Consider the following 24,657-nt stretch of genomic DNA (forward strand, 5'->3'; position numbering starts at 1 on the left):
TGGTCTTGCCCTTGATACCTCTTAGGAATTTCATCTCCGCTGCCTGTATTCTACTCTCCTCTCGTTTTGTTGCAGTCCAAGATCCAGCTGCATAGGTTAGTACAAGTTCATAACAGGTTGAATGAAATACTTTATCACATTTCTTCGGGACATCTTGGTTCCACAAAATACCCCTTACACTTGGGTAGAAGCTGTTTGCTTGTTGTATTCTTTTCCCAATTTCCTCGGTTATCTTTCAATCTTCTGTGATCACACTTCCCAAGTACTTGAAACTTTTAACCACTTCCAGAATTTTACCATTCAGTTTTATCTTTCCTCTGCCTTCCTTCCCCTTGTCATCACTATTGTTTTACTTTTCTCTGAGTTTACTTAAAACAATCAGTGGATGCAACCCGCAATGCCCCACCTTCCCAGAAACTCCATATACTGATCATGGGGCTGCTTCCAAAGCACAATCCTGAATCAGTGATGCTTGTTGTCTAAAGGGGTCCAAAATCCAGGACAATGGCCCCACATATTGCTACTTATCGCTAGAAGTAGAACCATGGTATTTCTCATGTACTAATCACAAGTAACGTAGACTCTCACTGTGTTCTACACATTGTGGTACTAATCACAGGTAATGCACGTCGCACAGGTAACTCAGACCTATGGTGTTTCTCACATAATAGCGCCACTCTTGCGCAACGCAAACCCAAGGTGTTCCTCACACAGATGTACTAACCACAGGGACTCTTTACTACCCCACGGTGTTCCTCACATAGCAGGTACTAATCACATGCAATGCAGACCCATGGTGTCGCTCATACAGTGGTACTAATAACAGGCAACATAAGCCAGTGGTGTTCCGCATATAGTGATATTAATCATAGGTACTGTAAACCCATAGTGAACCACCCACTGTTGCTACTAATCACAAACCTATTGTGTATCAACATAGTGGTACAACTCACAATTGAACGAGACCCATGGTGTCCCTCGCATGATTGTACATCACAAGTAGTCTCATGGTTCTAATTCAATCATCACTTTGTCGCCACTTTTAGTCACTTCTTACGACACACAGGGGATACTGTGGGTGTATTTTTCATCTGCACCTCCCATCCACAGCGTGTCAGAGAGATAAAAAGGAAGAGATCGGATATTTCGAAAAATGAGGTACTGGACAAAGAAAGGCAAGGGCCACGACGGGCGTGAAACTCGCTAGCCCAGTTCCACCAATCAAGTAAGAGTTTCCGATCATTTTGCAACTATATTAAAGTACTGAATAAGGTATGTTTACCGTGTGTGTGTGTGTGAGGGGGAGGGTAGTTCATGTCTGGATTGACATCTATTTTCTTTACAGTTATAATTTTGCTTTTTTTTTTTTTTAATCAATGGCCTTGTTTTCATCTTTTCTGTAATTATTAATAGGTGTGGTGATATGGATGCCTTTGATCACAAATAGGATTCCAGCTCTCACTGCATGCTGATACATTAGGCCCAGTCTGTTTTCCAGTACAATTAATAAAAAAATTCAGCTACTGGCATCGCAAACAATTCAAAAAGAGAGAATTGCAATACTCAGTTTTCACAAAATTTAATAGGACAGGAACTACAATCTAAGAAAAGTGATGTACTAATCAGGACAACAACTTGACATTAACTGTCAACTGCTCAGGTTGCAAAACTTAATTTCCCCGTATAATTTTCACATTCGTAACTTCTAGTATATTGCCTTAACCTTTACACTGATGCACTCGCAACATTGTGTGCGGAGAATGATCCTACTACGCTGCATCCATAGTAACAAACATTACATATGTTCGCAATGTGCATGTCTCAAACCATTCAAGATTGTGGGCATATATAACCGTTTCTCTGCAATAGATCACACGTTATGGTTCTCCGCTGATTCACTTGTGATTTTTGACTACACATAAAACCCTGAATTTTATCTACTATGGAATCTACAGAGAATTATTATTATTATTATTATTATTATTATTATTATTATTATTAGTGAAATAATATGAACTGTTACCAGTCACAAGTTTTATTATTAAACTATTTCACAATGTATTTCACAGACTTTGCTCCAATACAAACTTTTTAGCGTTCTAATTGTTAATCCTGTCAGTTATTAAAAAGTCAACACGTTTGGTTTAAAAGACAGATTTTATCTTGGCAGTAAAATGGCTGTTTCCATGTTAGACTAACTTCCAAGCTACTCAACTCAGTTCAACCTCCAACTTAATTATAGAAAGGAAACTAGCACAAAACAGCAAGTTATTACCTGTCGGTAGGCCACAGCCTGCTTGGACAAATCGTCATAAATGATGAGAGCATGTTTGCCATTGTCTCTGAAGAATTCTCCCATAGCACAGCCGGAGTAGGGAGCCAAGTACTGCAAGGGAGCAGCTTCAGAAGCAGTAGCACACACAATGATGGTGTAACCCATGGCTCCTGTAAATGAAAAAAAAAAAGTGGTCAGAAGTTCATAATTGATAATATTTAACAGAACTTAAAACACTAAAAGATGAGAATATATTTCAGATGAAGGTATATGGAAAATTTCCAATCTCAAAGAATGTGCTAAAAGCTGACACCTCATGTACACTTCATAACACCAATAATGGTATTGATTGTTTAGTTCCACTTTCAGAGACCCCAAAGGGCTGGAATTTTGTTTCCTAAGAAGTTCTTGCATAAGCGGGTAACCTACTGACAAGGATGATGTATCTGAACACCTAATACCACTAACTTAGGCAGTGTTTCTACCAACTGAGTCACTCAGTCTGGTTCACAGATTTCTGGGCTAGTTAACACAAGGACGTTTATCTACACTGTCAACAAATTCACTACAGTTTGCCGTCAACGCTGAAAGTCGTTTTTGTTGCAAAACAGAACTTGGCAAGTTTACTGGCAAAGTGTGAACTGGACAAACATATATTAGAGAGCGAGACTGACAAGGGAACACATACATGTGTTACACTCGGATTCGGTTGAAATTTGGTAGGAATATTCGTGGGAGGCAGTAGTATGCTAAGGTGAAAACTGCATGTGCCCAGTGGAAGTTTAAATGCCAAAATTGAACAAATAAATAGTCGTAAAATTAGAAGTGCTGCGGGAGTATCGGGGTGTGGCGGAGAGGTAGGAAGGAGCGAAGCAGTGGACGTGAGCCAACCAAGCTGTAACGAGCTGCACCAGCAGCGTATAGTTAGCGCGTTCCCCTTAACTTCCCGATCAGATGTGCAAAACGTAAATATGAAAACAGCACACGAAACAAGTATACAAAGGACGATGTTTGAACAACGATGCCAATAAGGTTTGAAAAATTCACGCCCGACTGACCCTATGAGCAAAACATTTGATGTATAATCGGACACACTGGTTATGCTCCGAATGTCATTAGTCAACACTACACACAGCTCAGCAGTTTCCATACTGTCACATCCACGGATGAGACTGTTACTTTGGTGGAAGCTACATTTTGTTCTAGCCTGTGCCAAGAGAAAGATGCAGAAGTACTGCACCCATGAAGTGGTAGTAGGCAGGTTCTAATATATATTTATATCATACTAAGTACCGAATGGTGGAAATATAAAACATATACATAATTGTTTCGTGTATGAAGAACACGCTATGAGTGAGGGAATGGTAAGAAAATGGGTTAGGGCATTTTAAAAAAACCTGTACTAATGTCCATGACGAGAAGCTTAGTGTGCAACAGTCTGCCGTTACTGAAGACTTGGTGCAGAAAGTTGATGCACAGGCTCAAGAAAGCAGACTTTATGATTTTGTCATTAAGTTACGAGTTGCCTGAATTTGGTGTTCTTTATGAAATTGTGGCAGGACACTTAGATTATCAGAAGTTGTGCTCAGGCTGAGTACCGTGGATGCTAATGGAAGTGCACAAAATCAAGCTCGTAAGCAGTGATTTGACGATCCTTGAGTGGTACAGTAATGAAGGTAATTAGTTCCTAAGGTGAACTGTCACCGGCAATAAAACATGGGTGGCTTATGTTACGCCAGGAAAGAAACAGCAATCCATGGAATGGAGACACTCAACATCACCCCAAGAAAGTGAAGCGCAAGAAAACAATTCCACCTCACAAACTCATGTGCACTGTTTTGAGATAGGCAGGATTTGTTGTGTGTGGATTTATTTGCACAGAGGCGACACAAATACTGAGACACTGAGACCTTAAGTAAACTCAAGTCATGCAATCAAACAAACAGCATGGCATGCTCACACCAATCATCGCTAACATGGAAATATAGTTCAATTGTGTTAACTGGCATTTTGTTGTGATTGTCTTAAGGTGAAAAACCGTGTGGTCATCAGCCCATATCAAGAAGGAAAAATTGTGAAGATGGTTACCAAATTATTAACATATTAAAATAAACTATCATTTGGAGAATGATGTAAGAAAACAATGTTAGAGCCAACAATATTGAAAGCCCATAAAACTGATCAACATTAGATTCACTATTGTTTGTTGGGATGTGCTTTCTCTCTTCTGCTGCCACTCATCTCTGATAGATGAGATTACAGCTGCATCCCGAGTACAACAGCCTGCCTGAATATTGGCGGGAGGTAGCTGGGAGAGTTAGACAACTTTATTTTTTAACATGTCATTCATGATTTAACCTAGAAGAATGATATTTCTGCTAGAACTAACACTACTTACAACGAAGCATTCTCAATTGAAAAAATTAAAACACTATTAAACCTAATGTTAAAAAAAAAAATTAAAAACAGTACTCCAGAGATTGTTTAGACCTTTTTAAATTCAAAATATTTGAAAGTCTACTAGAATACCTAAAAAAACCATTTAAATTCAGTCACATCTTTTTATGTACCAATTCTCATAAAAATAGGATTTATAGTTTAAGAAGTGTGTACCTAAAGATACTGAAATTAACATTGTGAAGATAGGGTGTACTACCCGCCCTTACATTCATTCTTGTTTTATACTGTATTTTCTTAGCATGACAAAATCAGAGGATTGAAGCAAGCCATGTTGATACAATAGAATTAAGTTAGTTACGAAAAGAAGCAACTAAAGTAAAATTAAGATTTGCTGGGCAGGATTAATTTTCTTGCCTTGTCTGTACAAACCAAGCCTCCTTTTTCCTGTATAGCAATATATTTACCTGTATCAGTAAGCCTCTTCACAATCTGGGCAACAGTTGATCTTTTCTGTCCAATGGCAACATAAATGCAATACAGTTTCTTTTTCTCTTCACCAGCATCGTTGAATCGCTTCTGGTTGATGATTGTATCAATAGCTAAGGCAGTTTTGCTATTAAAAAGAAAGCTCAATGAATGTCTGATGTTACTGATGCTTCCATAGAAGATATATGAAAAGCTTTATCAGCCCTAAAATCTAATGCAAAATGAAAGCATACTATCATTATTCTAGAATATAGCATGACTTCTGCTCGAGTTGGCACTACAAAAGCAATAGCCTATTTTCATGTTTGGTTCCAATGCCATAAGTAGACGAATACATAATTAAAACTGCAGAAACCACCGTAAGCATAATTAAAAAGAGAACATACACTGCTCACAAAGATGGTTCTATTGAAACACTGTAGCAAATGTAATAAAATACCAATGATATTTCAAGCTCCTCTTGTGGTATACTGGACCCTGGTAGTTAGGTAATAAATCAAAATTTAAAAAAAAATTATGTGTAGATTGAATTCAGTCCTTTAAACTGCTATCCATAATAGTGTATGATGTTGGATGATTATAATAAAATATGTAACAAAGAGTCAAGTCAGGGGATGAAGCCCAAATAATGTTAAGGTATGGGAACCTGACAACTGAAAGACCTGTTGATCTCTAGCAGAGATGAATGATAATGAGTGGTACTGAAATCAAATTGACAGAAGAAGCTGGAGACCCTAGAGGAAATATGTTGCATCTCTAACTCTGATCACAATTAATTCACGTAAAGTAATCAAGATTTGAACTACAGATGTAGCAATAAAAGGCCAATGTTACCTAGTTTTAGCCACAGATGGGAATTTATGTAAATATATTTTAAGTACATACTGTAGGTCCATTTGGAACTCCAATGAAAGGAAACAAGGATTGTTGTTTAGCAACTGCAAACTCTTCCACACCCTCACTGAGACTATACTGACAGACAAAAAGATTAAAACATATGACACTAATTTTATAATTGATACTGTTGGTTCCACCGATGAAATTAGGCATCCTAAATGCTAATAAAACTGAACATACCAGTACTTGTTGGCTATCACCATCCTGATATGCTATGCAGTTAGTCACACATTGTTCAACTGCGATACTAAACAGATGAGTAAAAAAGTTACTCAAAAAATTTAGTAAAAAAATCCAATTTTCAGCAAAAAGTTTGGTCTGGTTATTCGTGGAGTGATAATTGCACATAGTATAGAAGTTAGCACGATGTCTGTCTGTTGCCTAGTGTGTACCAATTTACCCATTAAAAGGCAACATTTAATCATTTCAATGGCAAACAAGTCATAACGTTGCACCGACAGTAAGGAATGCTTGGAACTATTGGAAGAATATACACGGCACATTCCAGACACAAAATGTCCTCGTGGACGGAGATAAGCTCAAGATACAGACCGACAGCCCAGAGCAGGTTTCATGGGAGATTTTGAATAGTCTATATATTACTTTTATTCAAAATAATAACAGTGTGCTTTCAAATGTCCTATAACATGATCAAAGTCCATCTACAAGATATGGTAAGTTACTCGTGGTACTTACCCAGTCTGCCTGTCACCAATGATCAGCTCTCGCTGCCCTCGGCCAATAGGTACCAAGGAATCTACAGCCTTGATTCCAGTCTGCATAGGCTCTCGTACAGAAATACGAGGAATAATACCTGGAGCCTTGGTACCAACTCGGGCTCTGCAATGAAATATTTCACATTCTTCAAATGCATTCCCATTCTCTATGCCAGTGTTATCAAATTGTCTAGATATAACATAAGAATTTACTCTGAACTCTGTTCAGAATTTACAAAAATTGCTATTGGGGGTGGGCATGGGTGTGTGCATAATGTTCAAAATAAACTATTTTTGAATGTTCATCACATTTTGTACACAAGTGCACCAAGAAAGAACTACAGAACACAATTTAATGAAAATTAGTATTTAAGGTCAGGAGAGAAGGCACTATAATCTCAGCTATAAATAATATTCAAAGTGAACAAATAGTTTAGGAGAAGGTCTAAAAATGAATTCTCAAACATCTGTTAATACTGGTCCTGATCATATTGATACAAGCTATATAACCACAGTTGCAGAAAATAACATTTCTGATCTTACGTGCAGTACAAATTGATTGTACGACTAAATTACAAAAATATTTCTGATTTTTTAATTTTATTTATCTCCCTTTAATCTTACTGAAGAGTCCTTTGTAACAAAGAGGAGGAGGAGGAATAGTAAATTCTGTCCTTCCATGCTTCACACATTTTAATCATAGTAGAAAAGTTACCAGTCCCAATTCTTGCATGTACTGTCTGTTCCAAAGCGGGCTGAGAGAAAACTTGTGCATAACGCACATTCTACGAGAGTTACCTCACTGAGTAGAACCGCCTAGCCAAACATTAACAGGAAGGAGTTGGGGAGTTAACTTATTTTTTTGTCCTGCCATTCCTCTGGATCACACTGGTACTTGACACATTGCACAATCGTAGTACTAGTATGCAATTCTCCACACCATAATTTTAAGAAGGGATTACTTTTGTAATTGTATAGCTTTCATAAATATTAATATGAAAAACTGCCTATACTACAGCACAATAAATACATCTGGGCAACATTACCACTTTGCAAGAGTAAATAATTTCTCTGGTGCAAACTGGTAACAAGTTTGGAAATTCACAATATTTTCTTCTTAACTACCTGGGGGACATTGCACATTGTTAGTTTACATACAAAAACTGAAGTTATTTCATTCAAAAACACGTGTGAGCCATCCACAGCTAGCCTTACAACCTGCTAATATTTAATAGTCTTGCTTCTGCTATGGCTTTCAACAGACACATTTAACTTGTGACCGCATATCCAAACCATCACTTTGCAGTCACATTTGCATATCTTGTTTTTGATTTCTGGAAACTGTTTTTCCACTAAATGCCTGGCAGTTACCGTCTGTCCAGGACGAGCTTTATTTTTCCTCCAATCACGTACGACAATCGTGTCCACGTTGTACTTTCTTCCTGAAGCGCGATTTCCAATTTACTCTGCCTCTTCAATAATGTGAAGCTGTCCTTAGCTGTGAATGGCGTATAATGAGAATTCACACTGGCCACTATCTCCTGCACCCAAGGTACTTGGGGTATGTCCTCGTATATCCCAAAGAATTTTTAAATTTGGATTTTTTCCACTATACAGTCAACTCTGGGTATAGTGAACTCTTGGGCTATGTAGATGAAAGGTATCCATGAAATGTCACTGTAATATTTGTCCCAAATGGAATACAATAATTAATTTTACTCAAAGTGTAAAATCTGCGGTAAATTAAGAAATAGTACGAAATATTTTACTTGCAGGGAATAATATGGATACATACTTTACTACCTTACAACAATTTTTTCTGCTAAGTTGCAGCGCTTCCGTATCTGTTTTGTTTGCCTAACACTTTCATGTGTGATGTCTTTGCTCACTGAAGTTGTTTGAATTAATTAGATGTCATTTTCTTCATGTTGCTCATTCGTTTTGTGCCCTAACTCATTCATTAAATGATATATTTATTGGTCCAGGGATCATTCTATTTTCCTTTCAACAAACAATATATTTATTGGTCCAGGGATCGTGCTATTTTGCTGTTTGAACTGCCCGCGCTAGTCATATGGACAACGATAATGACAATTCCCAGACATAGCACTCACATTCGTCGGTGCAAGCCCAGGACCTCAAGAAACAAAAGACGGCACGAGCAGCGGAATACAACATAAAGGAGTCCTATCTATGTCCCGTAAGTACATATACATATTTCTCTAGTAAAGACTGTATTTCCTAATTTACTGTGGATTTTTCACTTTATTGGTGTAAAAGCAATTATTATGTTTGTAAAAGCAATTATTATGTTCCATTTGGGACAAATATCACAGTGACATTTCGTGAATACCTTTGGTCTACAAAACCGAACTCTCGTTATAATGAACTTTCACCTACAGTGAACAAAAATCGTTTGTCTTGATTCACTTACATTAAAATGTACACTAAATATTTTGTTTATAGTGAACCCTTAATTACGGCTATAGTGAACCTATAAACCGTAATATTTAAGGAAGATCGTCACTAACAACAAGAGTATAGTTTTTCTTACCAGACTTTCATGCATAAACTTTACAATTTGAGAAAGTTTAGTCTGCTAAAGATTTTCCTTTGATAGCATTTAAAAGACTGGTTGAGAATACAGCCGAACAAAAATGGTACAAGTCCTTAATGCCGCAGCAACCCTATTTCCCTAGGGACCTCCCACCCGAAACTTGGGAAGAACACTTCAGGAAAGTCCTTCAGGACAGAGAAACACGTCCAGCAAATGACGACCAGGAAGAAGTAGAGTCAGTGCTTCCATTTTCAATAGACTAAGTACGGAAACAAATCACCGACTCAAAAAATGGTAAAGCATGCAGACCAGATGATAATTTTTATGAGCATCTTAAAGAAACAGCACCTGAACTTACGAAAACATGGACAGAGCTCTTCAATGAATGTCTGCGAAAAAGGAAAAATCCCGGATAAATGGAGGATATCTACAGTGAAGGTATATAAAGGAAAAGGGGATTCCAGGGACCCAAACTCCTACAGAGGGATAGCTCTGGAATGCTCTCCACTGAAAATTCTGATAGCCTTCCTGGCCAAAAGAGTTAGCAAAATGACATCTCACACAATCCCTGAACAACAATTTGGTTTTACCAAACAGAAATCCACAATCCAAGCAGTAAGTTGCTTGCAGAAAGACACAGAAACAGCGTTGGAACTCCCAAGCCTTTGACTTGTTAAATAGAAAACTTATAATGGAGAAATTAGAAAGAATCATTGGAAAGAACCAAGTAACAAGACTGATACAAAATATCCTGTCAAACAATCAAAAAGTAACAGATAAGAGTATCCACAACAGACCCAATGAACCAAACAAATGGAGTGCTACAAGGCAATCCCTTGAGTCCTCTACTTTTCATAATAGCCACCGCCAGAAGTACCTAGAGAAATACACACAGAAAATGTGAAAATCTACACTTACACAGACATGGTCATTGGGTCACAAAACTTGGAAAACATTCGAACAGCCTTCAGCAAATTTACAACATGGGCAGAAAAGAATGAGCTTACTATAAATACTGTAGTAGCAAAACAGAAAAAATGACATTCAGAAGAGGAGGCAGACTATCAGCAAATGACATGTATATAAGCTGCCTCTGTGGATCAGTGGTAGAGTGTCGGCCTCCGGATCCCAAGATAGCGGGTTCAAACCCGGCAGAGGTAGTCGGATTTTTAAAGGGCGGAAAAAAGTCCACTCGACACTCCACGTCGTATGATGTGGCATGTAAAAGATCTCTGGTGACACATTTGGTGTTTAACCTACAAAATTCATTAAATCTCAGCCATAGATGCCCAAGAGAGTTTCGGTTTACTCGGTCTGGCATCTAGTGGGCCTACAGTAAAACGGAACGTCGAAATTGACGAGCAGACAGCCAGATGGCGCCAAATTGAAATGTCTCCACACGGTAGCTGAGGCCATACGATTATTATTATTATTATTATTAATATGTATATGAATATTCCGATGAACGTACGGTATTTCAAATACTTAGGAATCACACTTCAGGCGAGTGGAGATGTCTATGACCTTCACATTAAAGAATGAACCATCGCAGCAAAGACAGCAATTAATAGCATAAATAACTTAAGACAACTATCCCTGCCCACAGCTACCATCACACTGTTTCGCTTAAAAATTGCTCCCATCATAACATATGGACTGGAAACAATCTGGACACACCTAAAGAAGAAAAATTTCGAAGACAGAAAAAAGTCAAAGCCAATTTTCTCAAAAGAGCACTCACTATGTCTGTCAAAGTACACATTACCCCGACTTCCATATGTACTGGCAAGAGAGCAATTTTTCATCAAAGACCTCCGCCTCGACCTGTTTCTACCAGCTACCAAAGCCTACTTGGATGTACTGCAGGAACTCAATAAGAAGAGACAAGAGATACGGCCAGAGTTTTATTCAACGGATGCGATGATATATAGTGAATGGACACAAGGCAGATATGACCTACGTCATGTATTGATGAGATATGCCGTACACGGTGTCCATCATCGGATATGTTTAACAGATAAATTCCATGACCCAGACGATAACTGCAAGTGTAAATTATGCGGAGCCTACTGTGACCGATATCATCTGATACTGTGCAACAAAAGACAAAACTCTTTGACAAGTTTCTGTAAGAACTAAATGCACATTGTGCAAAATTTATCATATTATAATCAACATACCTGACACAGAAAGTAGTAGTTTGGTTATAAATGAAGAAAATATAGAATTTAAAAACAAAAGAGGAAGAGAAATCCAGGAAAATGGAAAGATAATAGCAGGAAGAAGGCACGTAACAGTGGAGAAGAATGTATACCAGTATCCAGTACTATAAAAACAGAACGGTGTGGCTACAAGGATATTGCAGAAGACAGGAAGAAAAAACTTTAATGCTTTTTTATAAATTAGGAGATCGAAATATCCAAAATGCCTATCTTTTTGGCCTAGTTAAACGTGTTCCTTGTAAAACAGTACCCTAAGGAGAGATTAAATGCTGAAGCGTCAAGAAGACATAACAGCTTTGAATATTATGTTAAAACAACAAATAACTTTGCGAGATCAGGTTGTGCAAAAATGCCGTTATGTCAGTGCATGGAATCTCGAAGCGATTAAAAATACAGTTGAACCTCGATAATTCAAATTCGGTTAATTCAAAATCTCGCCTAATTCGAAGCAGCTCTCGTTCCCGGAAACATGAGGTACGGTTTTGGTTATCTAAATCGTTTAATCCGAAATACGGATAATTCGTAATTCGAAGAACAATGCCGGTCCCATTACCAAAATTCAGACTTTTAATTCGAAACTGCCTTTACATTTCGAAAAAAATCGTATTCTACAGATTAATTTAAATTCAAAATTTCTCCGCGTCATGAAAGAATGCGCTTTCCGGAAAGTGAGGGGGTAACTTTGCGCACTTTCACCTACTTCGGCGTGTCTACAGTGTGCTTCATATCAGCTATGTTCGAGCGGAATCTTAATTATTTTGTATTCGGCATTTTAAGGAACGCCACAATATCGCGTAGCAGGCAGTGTGCGGAGAGGTAGAATTCGCGAACCCTGGCGAAAAAGCGTGGCTTATAGCCTATAATCAATTCGTACGCACCAAACAATATTTTGTCAATGCTGATTAACTCTCTTGGAGCCAGGCGGTACTGCGAGCGCCCGCCCTTTAAATTGCCAGAGCCGATGAGATCGACCTTTAAATATCCGTGCGGAAGTTGCCAGAGCCGATTACATCGGCCGGCTGGAAATTCTGTGATATACATACTTTTTGGCAGTCTATAGTGACGTGCATACTTTTGTGACAACCTGTAGTAAAGGGGCTACAAGGTATTGTGTGCCTGACCTTGCTTTGGAATTTCTAAGAGGGTGTTCTAGCTTTCACAAGAGTTGTTTCCTGTGTTTAGAAATACCGCTAACCGGTCAGTACAAGATTGCTTCTTGTAGTGAGTGTATTCTTGACAGCAGAATGGCAAGTGGATCACGTGATATATTTTCAGCAGGTATTGATGACGATAAATTAATGGAATATTTGGAACAATGCGAAGTGAACGCGGATGATTTATCGGATAGCGGTAGTGAATTTAGTTCAGAGAGTAGTGATGAAATTATACCAGACACGCCCCCGGGATCACCACAGCTAAAGAAGAGGCGTTTATTTGTTTCTAATGGCAGTAAAGCTACTGTGAATACTGTTGTTGATGAAACTAGTGATGACGATGATGATGATGATGTCTCTGGAGAACATTTTGTGGAAATTTCTCCCAATGAACCTGACAACGTTCCTCAGCCTGCTGTTTCGTTCATGGAACTTCCTGGACCTAAACATGCCCCTCCGCCTGATTCTCCGCCCGTATCATACTTCAATTTATTTTTCACTTTTTCTCTGCTAAACCTTATAGTCACAGAGACCAATCGCTACGCTGACCAACTCCTTACTTGTAATGAACTGTCACCTAATTCCCGCTCTCGATGTTGGAGACGCACTACAATTGATGAAATAAGGGCGTTCATAGCTGTCATCATGAATATGGGACTGATAAGAAAACCTACCATTGTTTCGTACTGGAGTACTGTAGACCATTTCATTACCCCTTGGTTTGGTGAAATGTTCTCAAGGAATAGGTTTCAGCTTATTTTGAAATTTTTTCATTTAGTTGACAACAGTAAGCTTTCTCCTCCTGGCTCTCCAAACTATGATCCCTGTGCTCGATTCCAGCCTCTTGTAGATCATGCTAATAGGCTATTTAGAACTAAATGCCATACATGGATGTTGTGCAGCTCTTCATAAGTGCCCTAAATAAACAAAATATATTTGAAGTTCTACTTGAACAAAAAATAGAGATTTTATATGACGTTGCGTTACGCTTTTTAATGTTCCTATTAGTGTTAGTGATAAGTGATTAGTGTTAGTGATAAGTGATTAGTGTTAGTGTAAATAACCTTAAGTGCTTCAACAGTGGTCTCAAACTTTGAACAACATTATATAGCAGTGACGGGTCTTCTTCTCAAAAATGTTCGGTAAGTAAATTTATTTTGTCATTTTCCTTCTTTTTTACTAGTGACATAGTAAATTTGTGTTTGCATTTTTTGTTTTTCTTTTTCTCGTTCAGAGCAATTATTCTGTTCATAAATTAATTCTGTATCATTACGTAAATGCCGGTCCCCACGGGTCAAGTGTACTGTGCCTGCCTCTCACTCGGAGGTCATGGGTTCGATTCCCGGACAGGTGAGCGATTTTTACCTGGGTCTGAGTGTTGGTTCGAGGTCCACTCAAACTAAGTGACCCTAAGTGATGACAATCGAGGAGAGATCTTAGGCTAAGAGAGCTACCTTGGTCTAGAAAACCATGAATAATGAACGAGAGAATTCGTCCCACTGACCATGCGTCACCTCGTAAACTGCAGGTCTTCGGACTGAGCAGCGCTCGCTTAGTAGACCAAGGCCCATCAGGGTTTTAGTGCCATAGATGTTTTAATTACGCATATTGTATTGTAAGATGTTTTTAAAAATAGATACTGAAACAGAAAACTAGAAAAGGGGATTTCCGATAAAATAAAAACTATAATCTCAACTATTATTTTTTACTTTTTAATAACTCAGAACTATTTTTACACAATCTACACCACATATATAAAATTTATCTTAAGTGTTTGCCATACATCGATATATACATGAATTTTATCGGTGAGTAAAATTGTCTTATTTTCATTAGGGACATACGTTTGAATTTTAATTTTTTATATTTTTATTTTTCGCGTTCAAAATAATTATTTTATAGAATTATATTTAGAAATAAATTCTGCATTTAGACGTATATTCTTTTGTATCGTAGATGATATTTTCAAAGTAGATATTGAGAAAGAAAGTGCAAAAATGTTTTTCTCTTCCTAAAAGTAAACGTTTTCGACAACCATAATATCAACAATAATACTTTTTAATTATTTATATTACTCTAAATAAGTTGTTTATTTTATGTAGTCGACGTATAGAAAATTTCTTGCCGGTATTTGACATACACCGGTAGATATACGCGAATGTTAAAATGCACGTAATTCTACTAAACACGGCCTGGCACTTTACAGTAGTAGAGTGCAGGCGGAGCTCTGGCCTCTTCCAGCTGCTAGTGAGCGGCCGATCAGATCGGCTCCTGGCTCCAAGAGGGTTAAACTGCATTGTTTGCTAAATTTTTTTTAATGCCGAGGCCAAACGGACTTATGGTTTTAAAGGAGAGAATTGCCAGCCGTGAAATTTACCGTGTTGCTATGCAGTGCACACGGAAGTGAGAGACTTCTTCCCCTGTCATAGGAAAGTTCGAAAAGCCACGATGCTTTAAGGGCATCTCACTTTCCATGCCAGTACGAGGCATCTAAAAATGCAGACAGTACAGTAATCCAGAAGATAAAGCATTTGCACAGGGGAGCCAGCATAATTTTTCCTTGTCTTTGAATAGTGTTTTTCTTCCTTTCGTTGTGTGAGGTTATGTTTGTCATTGTTTTACACAAGTGAATTATTTGAATAATGTAAATGCACCTTGTTGGATAAATTTCTGAAATAGTGTTGCATTTGAAAAGTTTAAACTGAGAATCAAGGAGATTGCATGCATTAATGGTTCTTAGTAGTGCCATGGCAGGAAATCGTACAAGTATAGTCACTGTACTGTTGTAATGTGGACGAAAGCAAGAGACTTTCTCCCCTCGTCATAGGAAAGTTCGATAAGCCGCAATGTTTTAAGGGCATCGGGTACATTACATTCCGTGCAAGCACAAGGCATCTAAAATGCATACAGTACAGTAATCCAATGAATAAAGCACTTGCACAGGGGAGCCAGTATAGATTTCTCCTCGTCTTTGAATCATGTTTTCTTTCTTTTGATTTCATTGCGTGATGTTATGTTTGCCAGTGAGTTATTCAAGTGCATTATATGAATACTGTAAATGCATCTTGTTGATACATTTTGGAAATAGTTTTCTCCATGGCATTTGAGAGTTTTAAACTGTGAATCAAGGTTAATTGCATGCAGTAACGGGTCTTAGAATATTGTAATGGTTATAGCGTCCGCCATGCTAACTGGGAGCGGGCCGCGCTCGTCACCCATCGCCCCAACCCCCTTATGCTTGACCGTGCCAATCGCGAGCAACATGTAAGTGCTGGGCCGGCCCTTCTCTCTTCTATCCGTGATCGCGCCGCATGGGACAACGGAAATTACTCGACTATTAATCTGGAGTGTTCCATCTCGCGAGGTTCCTGGATCCATCGAACATCCGGACGATTCTAGAAGGGCCAGCACAGGTATATAAGAGAGGAACGACCTGCCTGCAGTCAGTGAGAGACGGAGTTAGTGAGTAAGAGTGAGTGAGAGCGAGATTGAGCTCGCTGCAGCGCAGTCAGTGATGGCCTGGGAGAGTGCAGCCTGAGGGCTGTTGGAGCCGAGGGCTCGTTCCTGTTTCCCTGATGCCGTGTGTGTGTGTCCCTTGAGGCTGGCTGCTGGAGGAGAACCTGGAGTGTTCTGTAGCGGCGAAGAAAGGGAACACTGGGTGCCGACGTGTGCGGACTGCGAACGGGGTTCGACGGATTGAGTGAACAGCGGATACTATCCCGACCTGCGAGACTGACGTGTAGGCTGTGGACCGTGACAGCGCTAACGGGTGTGACTGAGTGGCCGAGAGAGTGTACTGTAAGTAATCGATGACTGTGTGTGTGTCATTGTAGATGGAATATGAGAAACTAAGAGAGCGTGCAAACAGTGTGTGTGACCGTGTACGTGTGTAAATCTGTAATTGTAGTGCTAAGTTAATAAATCATAGAAATAGGACACTACCAGGTTCTGTACTCAATTATTTATTTACCCCGCCAACACATTACAATATATTGTGACGCCGCAAGGGTTGGCATTTCCAAAATACGTGTTGGCGGTTAATTCGAAATCACGTAATTCGAAGTCCGATTTTTGCATCCCAACGACTTCGAATTAACGAGATTTTACTGTAATTATAAGTTTCCTAATATGCCTGATTAAGTTAATACAAAGGTTATCACCACTATTTTTATACACAGAAGGTTACTCCAATATACAGTAGTACAAAGCTCAGTTCTGAAATACGATTAAATATATTTATACATTGTAACCAAACGTATTAACAGATTATAGTCATCGAAAATATTAAGTTAGGTTATGTTTTATTACAGATGTTCCTCAAACTACGAATGGCGAGTCACGTTTACAGACTCCAAAAATGGATAGACGAGGGAAGCATCACAACAGGCCTCATAAGTGCAAAGATGATGTCAAGTTTGCAAAGAAGCACATTGGATTGTTCCCTAGATACAGATCTCATTCGCTTTCACAGAATATAAATAGGCATTATATCCTCAGGGTCGGTTCAGTCAAGGAAATGTACCGAGTGTATGTCATCTACTGCCGTGATAATCGAGTGGTTCCTTTAAAACTTCATAAATACAGATTCATTTTCAATAACTATTTCAACATAGGCTTCAAACTTCCACGAAGTGACACATGTAAAGTATGTGACGAAGCTGCAAATATCCTGCTTGAAGATATGGCATTAAGCACCGTCTACATCTAAAGAAAGCTGACAAGGGCTACGAAAGTCTATCTGAAGCAAAGAAAATGTCTCTTGATCCTGCGTGTGACACGTTTGTTATTACAATGGATTTACAACAAGTATTACGACACCTATGATTTCAAACGAAGTTGTGTTTTATTTAAGACAGTTATGGACCTACAACTTGGTGTTCATGTTTGTAATACAAGTGATGCATTTGTGTGTGTGTGGCCAGAGTGTATGGCAGGACGGGAGCGGATGAAATAGGTAGTTGTTTGCTTCAAGTTATTCCCAAAATTAGAGGAAACATTAAACACCTTGTGTGGGAGAAAACAAGAACTTTCCCATTATGTGTGCATCACCAAATACTTCCCTGGGGTTAAATATTCCTTTATTAAATTATAAATCTTGGCATTGAATTTAATCACATGGTTTTTCTTCAAGAGGAATCACACAAGATCAAGAAATATGCAACAGAAGGAACAATAAAATATGTCACATCCTCCAAGTATGAAAGTACAATTCATTCTAATGTCTGCATAGATTACATGTCTTTATGGGATGAAAACTAGTACAGTAAAACCTCGTTAATTCCAAGTCGTTGGGACTCAAAAATCGGACTTCGAATTACGAGATTTCAAATTAACCGCCAATTTGTAATTCAGAAGTGCCAACCCTTGCCGCGTTACAAAATATTCCAAGGCCCGTTACTGCATGCAATTAACCTTGATTCACAGCTTAAACCTTTCAAATGCCATGGAAAAAACTATTTCCAAAATGCATCCAAGAAAGTTCATTTAGAGTATTCAAATAATGCACTTGGATAACTCGCTGAAAAAAATAACCTCTGGCAACGAAAGGAAGAAAGAAAGAAAGAAAGAAAGAAAGAAAAGATAGAAGGAACGGAAAAAAAAAAAAAAGCATGATTCAAAGACTAGGAGAAATCTATGCTGGCTCCCATCTGCAAGTGCTTTATTCATTGGCTTACTGTACTGTATGCATTTTTAAATGCCCTGTACTTGCACAGAAAGTACCCGAAGCCCTTAAAACATCGTGGGTAATCAAACTTTCCTATGACGAGGAGAGAGTCTCTCGCTTCCTTCTGAATGACAACACAATAAAGTCACCCTATCCTTGTGCGATTTCCCGCCATGGCACTTCTCTCGTACTTCAGAAACTTAAACAGTTGGCGTGTCATAAAGTATTCTAAGACCCATTAATGCATGCAATCACCTTGATTCACAGTTTAAAGGTTTCGAATGCCATGGAAAAACCTATTTCCGAAATGTATCCAACAAGGTGCATTTACAATGTTCAAATAATGCACTTGGATAAATCACTGACAAACATAACCCCACGCAATGAAAAAAAAAAATCACACGATTCAAAGACGAGGATAAACTATGCTGGTTCCCCTGTGCAAATGTATTATTTTTTGGATTACTCTACCGTTTGCATTTTAAGATGCATTGTACTTGCACGGAAAGGGCCCGAAGCCCTTAAAACATTGTGGCTTATCGAACTATCCTATGACGACCGGAGGAATTCTCTCGCTTCCGCGTGCATTGCAACACAGTACAATGACCTCTCCCTGGTACAATTTCCCGGCTGGCACTTTCTCTTTTAAAACCATAAGACCGTTTGGTCTCGGCATTAAAAGACAGCAATGCAGTTTCATCGGCAATGACAATATTGTTCGGTGCCTATGAATTGATTATATGAGCCTCGCTTTTTCATTAACCTACGCAGTGGCTTCCACGATATGTACTAGCCATGCGTCTTGGTGGGTGTGCTAAGTACCAATTGAAGAGCCCAACTTAGCACACAAGGGCGAAACACTGGCAACCAGGAATGAGTTAGCTGGAAAATTTGTAGTGTCCAATAACAGACCATTTATACTGGTATTATAAATTTACTCATTCGGGACAAATATTTCAGGTTCCCTATGAGAATCAACATCTATATCAATTATCGAGGTTCTACTGTAGTATATTGAAACAACCTTGAAGAGTTTTCACAGATTAAATAATTCCATAACAAACATCTATATCGCCAGTGTTCGCGGATTCTGTTTCTCTGTACACTGCCTGTTGCGTAATATTACGGCATTCCTTAAAACGTTGTATACAAAAGAATTCCGATTTCACACAAACTTAGCAATTATGAAGCACACTGTAGACACGCCGAAGTGTGAAAATGCAGAAAGCTACCCCTGCACGTTCTGGAAGACCCGTTCTATCATGACTGATAAATTTTGAATTTAAATTACTCTGTAACATACTATCGCTTTAAAATGTAAAGGCAGTTTCGAATTAAAAGTCTGAATTTCGGTAATGGGGCCAACATTGTGCTTCGAATTACGAATTATCCGTATTTCGAATTAAACAATAACATGCAAAACCGTATCTCATGTTTCCGGGAACGAGAGTTTCTTCGAATTAGGCAGGATTTTGATTTAACCGATTTTGAATTATCGAGGTTCTACCGTAGTATATTGAAACAACCTTTAAGAGTTTTCACAGATTAAATAATTCCATAACAAATTTAAGAAATAAACCAGCAAGTGTAAGTAGGAAAGAAAAAAGTACAAAATATACCACTTAAAGAACAAACAGTTTCCTGGCAGTGCAAATATATGACAAAGAACAAACAGTTACCTGGCAGTCGTTTTCAGGGGTCCCTTGCCATCAATGGGGTTTCCCAAGGCATCTACAACACGGCCAAGCAAATCTTCTCCAACAGGAACGTCCACAATGGCTCCCGTTCGTTTAACAATATCGCCTTCTTTGATGAGCCTATCGTTACCAAATACTACAACACCAACGTTGTCAGGCTCCAAGTTCAAGGCCATACCCTAGATCAACATATTAACACATCATAAACTATACATTAAACAATATTCTTCTAAAACATAACAAAACAACAAAACGTACCTTTAGGCCTGAAGAGAACTCCACCATCTCATCAGCTTGGATGTTGTTCAAGCCATAAACTCGAGCGATACCATCACCAATGCTCAATACTCTGCCTGTTTCTTCCAGATCAGCCTGTAACAGAAATCAAACTTTCAGCGCATAAGCTCACTAAATTAATCTATGACACAGCTTTTTTATTTTGGTTCCTCCATATCTCAGATGGCATTTGTACAGACTTATTCCATTCCCAATACTTTTAAGAAACCTAGAAGGGACTTTCTTTTATATTTTTATCTAATGACCCTAGTTTTCTACCAACTACTGGACATTAAGCCTTTATTTTGCATTTCCTAATATTTACCTAGTTTCCTCCTTATCCTATATTTTACCGGGCGAGTTGGCCATGCGCGTAGAGGCGTGTGAGCTTGCATCCGGGAGATAGTAGGTTCGAATCCCACTATCGGCAGCCCTGAAGATGGTTTTCCGTGGTTTCTCATTTTCACACCAGGCAAATGCTGGGGCTGTACCTTAAATAAGGCCACGGCCGCTTCCTTCCAACTCCTAGGCCTTTCCTATCCCATTGTCGCCATAAGACCTATCTGTGTCGGTGCGACGTAAAGCCCCTAGCAAAATAAAAAAATCCTACATTTTCCCATCAGGAAATAAACATTTTCATGAAGGGAAGCAAATTGAGTTCGATGGATGTGATACTTAAATGACAGAAAATCTCTTCTGGAACCAGAGAGTAGATGTGCGAGTGGATATGTAGTTACTGAAAGAAGTTCTGATAATGAAAGGAGTACGCTAAAATTATGTTCATTTTTTTCTTCCAACCTTTACTCCGAAAACATTTTTGAAGTATTCCAGATAGAAAGACTCGAGGAGTGATGATCAATCAATAAAATCATAGATACTGGAAGGATTACTTCAATGCTGTCCAGACCCAAAAGCATGCACTGCAAGGACAGCAATCTCTCCCAAGATCTAGCACCAGAAGCAATATAAAGCAGAATCCCTTTCTAATGTTCATACTTTTAACAAAATACCATTTTTTAACAAATATTTACAATCTCAAAAAAAAAAAAAATCCATAAGCAAAACATGATGTAAACCTCTTTTAATGAATTCCTCTATACAGAAAATTCTGTTCTAAACGAATGGATTTTACGTGGGTTTAAAAAATGTACATTCTTGCAATGGAAATTGAAGGGCAATGTAAATAAATTATACTTTGCTATTTGTACTGAACATGACTATACTATTTGCTTTACATCGCACCGACACAGATAGGTCTTTTGGTGACAATGGGATAGGAAAGGCCTAGGAATGGGAAGGAAGCAGCCGAGACCTTAAGGTACAGCCCCAGCATTTGCCTCGTGTGAAAATGGGAAACCATGAAAAACCATCTTCAGGGTTGCCGGACAGTGTGGTTCGAACCCACTATCTCCTGATTACTGGATACTGGCCGCACTTAAGCGACTGCAGCTATTGAGCTCGGTGAACATGACTATTGACTTCTAAAGGTATCAACGACTGATCCCTTGGTTCATACATACTTATGGCTACCAAACGAAAGAAGTTCATTCTTGACCAGAAAATTGCTGTAATTCAGGATGTGGACAAGAATCCTCTAGTTTCTATGTCCAGCATAGCAAAACTAAGCATGACTGCTCATTCTTCACTATACAGTATTCTAAAACAAAAGAATAATATTCTGGCCACGGAAGTGCAGAGTGGTTCCGCAATGACGAAAGAGAAAAAAAAATTCATGCTTTGCCTTATGATGTACCTGAAAACATTTTAATACAAAGGTTTGAAAGGGAAGAAGTTGCAAATGCTTCCACGGTTGACTATTTTTAATTACTGTATCATCATCATCCAGACACCCTAATTTTAGAAGAAACACTAGCTGATGTACCCGTACTTCACTACGGAATTCTACATTGTAGTGTCAGTCAGGGTAATTATGAGACAGACAAAAAAATAGGGAAAAAATGAGACAATTTTTTCTGCTCTGATTAATAATCTCAATAATCTCTCTCTCAAAAAACTTTCATGCATTAAACTTTGTATTTTGTTACTCTGGTTCAACCCAAATATCCAGGAAAATTTTTCTGGTTTTATTTGGTAGTGTAAGGTAGAATCTTCTTTTTCAGCTTGAAAACACAATTTTAAGTTTATAATTTGAGAAGGAAATTCATTTTTTTTAAAGGGGTAAATATGAGACATTAGGGTAAAAGTGAGACACTTTTAGGGGGAAAATGAGACAGTTGGTACACTTGTTTCTGTACCTAAATACTTATGTTTGTCATTCCTACAGACTCCTTTCCTGATATACTTCCTGAAAATTCTTTCAAGAATATCCTACTTTCAAAAATCAAACACAATGACAAAACCATGATGAAGTGAAGAAGTGTGGACCCAACAACAAAGGTGATAACATCTGAAGAGTATTGCCAGCTTGTGAGGGAAAAGCAGAAACCACTTCATAGGAAGGATAGAAAGGGTACAGGTATTCAAAAGGCAACAGTTCCAGTAGTAAAACCTCCATCTAAGACAACAGCAGAAGTTCATTCTTCTGACTCGGCTACAAGCGAAGATGAAGATTGGCAAGGTAGCGGTGACAGTCTTGATGAAGTTGATCTGCTCCGCACAGATGCTGTGGAAATGACCATGGCAGATGAAGTAAATCCGGGTGACTTTGTGCTTGTACTTTTTGAAAGTTCTGGAAAGTGGCATTCTTTTCAATATAAATATGTTGCCACTGTTCAGAAAGTTCTGGAACGTGGAGACATGCAAATTATGTGTGTCAATTGTGTGGACAATAACAAAACTGTGTTCAGGCTTAATGAAAATGATGTATCCATTGTGGAAAAGTTAAAATTACTAGGAGAAAGGTAGAGCCATTACATTTGCATTCCCAGAAACAGTTGATGTTTTTGAAAAAAAAAACCAGAACTCCTACAATTTCTGTGAAGCCAGTTTTAACCAAGTGATGTCTCATTTTCACCATTCTGATTACAATGGGCAGTATGTATTTATTTAGTATAATTACAATCTAACAAATTCAGACATAAAGCTCAAGTACCATTTAATTAGATGGTATAATGTCAACAATCTATACTATGTAATTTTTGTCAGGAATAAGGATAAAAATGTATCTCAAGCCTAAATTCAGTGGTATCAAAACATGGCCATTTTGTTTCTATAATAAAACTGAGGAAAGTGTTGCAAACTAATACACCCAGATTTTTTCCTGTCTTCCTTTGACCCTAAGCTGTCTTACAATTACCCTATTAACTCTCCAACATGATTTTAAAGTCTGCTAGAATACTGTCTCATTTTTCCCCTGGGTTGTCTCGTAATTCCCCCTTTTGCAGGTTAAAAATGACACATTTATATTTATTTTTCAAAAGTTAATGAATATATAGTAATCTGTTGTTTCCAATGTTTTTTGTAACACCAGTCACAACTTATGATTATTTGTATAACTGTCACTGTTGTAGTTTGTAATTTATGAACAAAGTTGTAAAAAATGTCTCATTTACCCTGACTAACCCTATACAGAATTCTAGGTTAGGTAGTGTACATGTTGTGAGCAAGATTATCTTAAATTGTATAGCTCTTAACGTTACCCTAGAAACGCGACTGGAAGTCACCAAACATCTTTTCTCATATGAAGACTGAGGGAATTTTCACCGTAATGGTAGACCCAATTTCATACCATCACTCACAATCAGGTTAGGATGTTTTCATTACAATGCCTTTTTACATCCTCAGAAAGAGTGGTTTTCCCAACTGAAATGAACGTCATTAGGAATGGCGCGATTAAAAGCAATGCTTTCATATTACGAAATACTTGTTCAAATGAAACACCACACATTTTCCCACTTTAAACTAACAGGACTACGCTGCCTATCTAACAGTCCAAAGTTCCAGACCTGGAATGACCAAACCACAGACAGCCGTGATCTGTGAACACTCATCGGCTTTCTTCGGCGGAAAGAGGGTCGAATAGTGGAGACAGCCAGGGCAAAACTTACGCCCAATTACTATTCTGTTTCCTAGGAGTACCCGATGAATCAGAAAAAATCAATTCACTACACTGGCGGTGGAAAAATCTGACTTGAAGGCAAATTTTCCTCCAAACCAGAAGAGAAACCCCGTCTTTACTGCTAGTTTGGAATAAATTGAATGTAGAATTTAATAAAAGTGAACAGAAAGAAGCTTTTCTTAAGAAACGGCTCTTTTCAGAGTTGAATTTTGAGTTTAGTGAATATTGTGGTGCTATAATTCGGAAAATGCCTAAATTGTTATTCTAGACCAGGCCATACTACTACTAAGTGAG

At 38.3% G+C, this 24,657-nt stretch overlaps 1 protein-coding gene across 1 annotated transcript in view; it reads right to left on the reverse strand.

The window, feature by feature from the left end:
- blw (ATP synthase subunit alpha blw, mitochondrial) overlaps positions 1-24,657 on the reverse strand; it is a 123,039-nt gene that overhangs the window by 61,022 nt on the left and 37,360 nt on the right. The window contains exons 3-7 of the mRNA XM_067145186.2: positions 20,328-20,441; positions 20,052-20,248; positions 6,755-6,898; positions 5,140-5,288; positions 2,276-2,445 (exon numbers count right to left, since the gene is read on the reverse strand). Coding sequence (XP_067001287.2) covers positions 2,276-2,445; positions 5,140-5,288; positions 6,755-6,898; positions 20,052-20,248; positions 20,328-20,441 — 774 coding nt within the window. The remainder of the gene's footprint in view (positions 1-2,275; positions 2,446-5,139; positions 5,289-6,754; positions 6,899-20,051; positions 20,249-20,327; positions 20,442-24,657) is intronic.

Source organism: Anabrus simplex, chromosome 4 (assembly GCF_040414725.1).
Source record: "Anabrus simplex isolate iqAnaSimp1 chromosome 4, ASM4041472v1, whole genome shotgun sequence".
Lineage (NCBI taxonomy): Eukaryota > Metazoa > Arthropoda > Insecta > Orthoptera > Tettigoniidae > Anabrus > Anabrus simplex.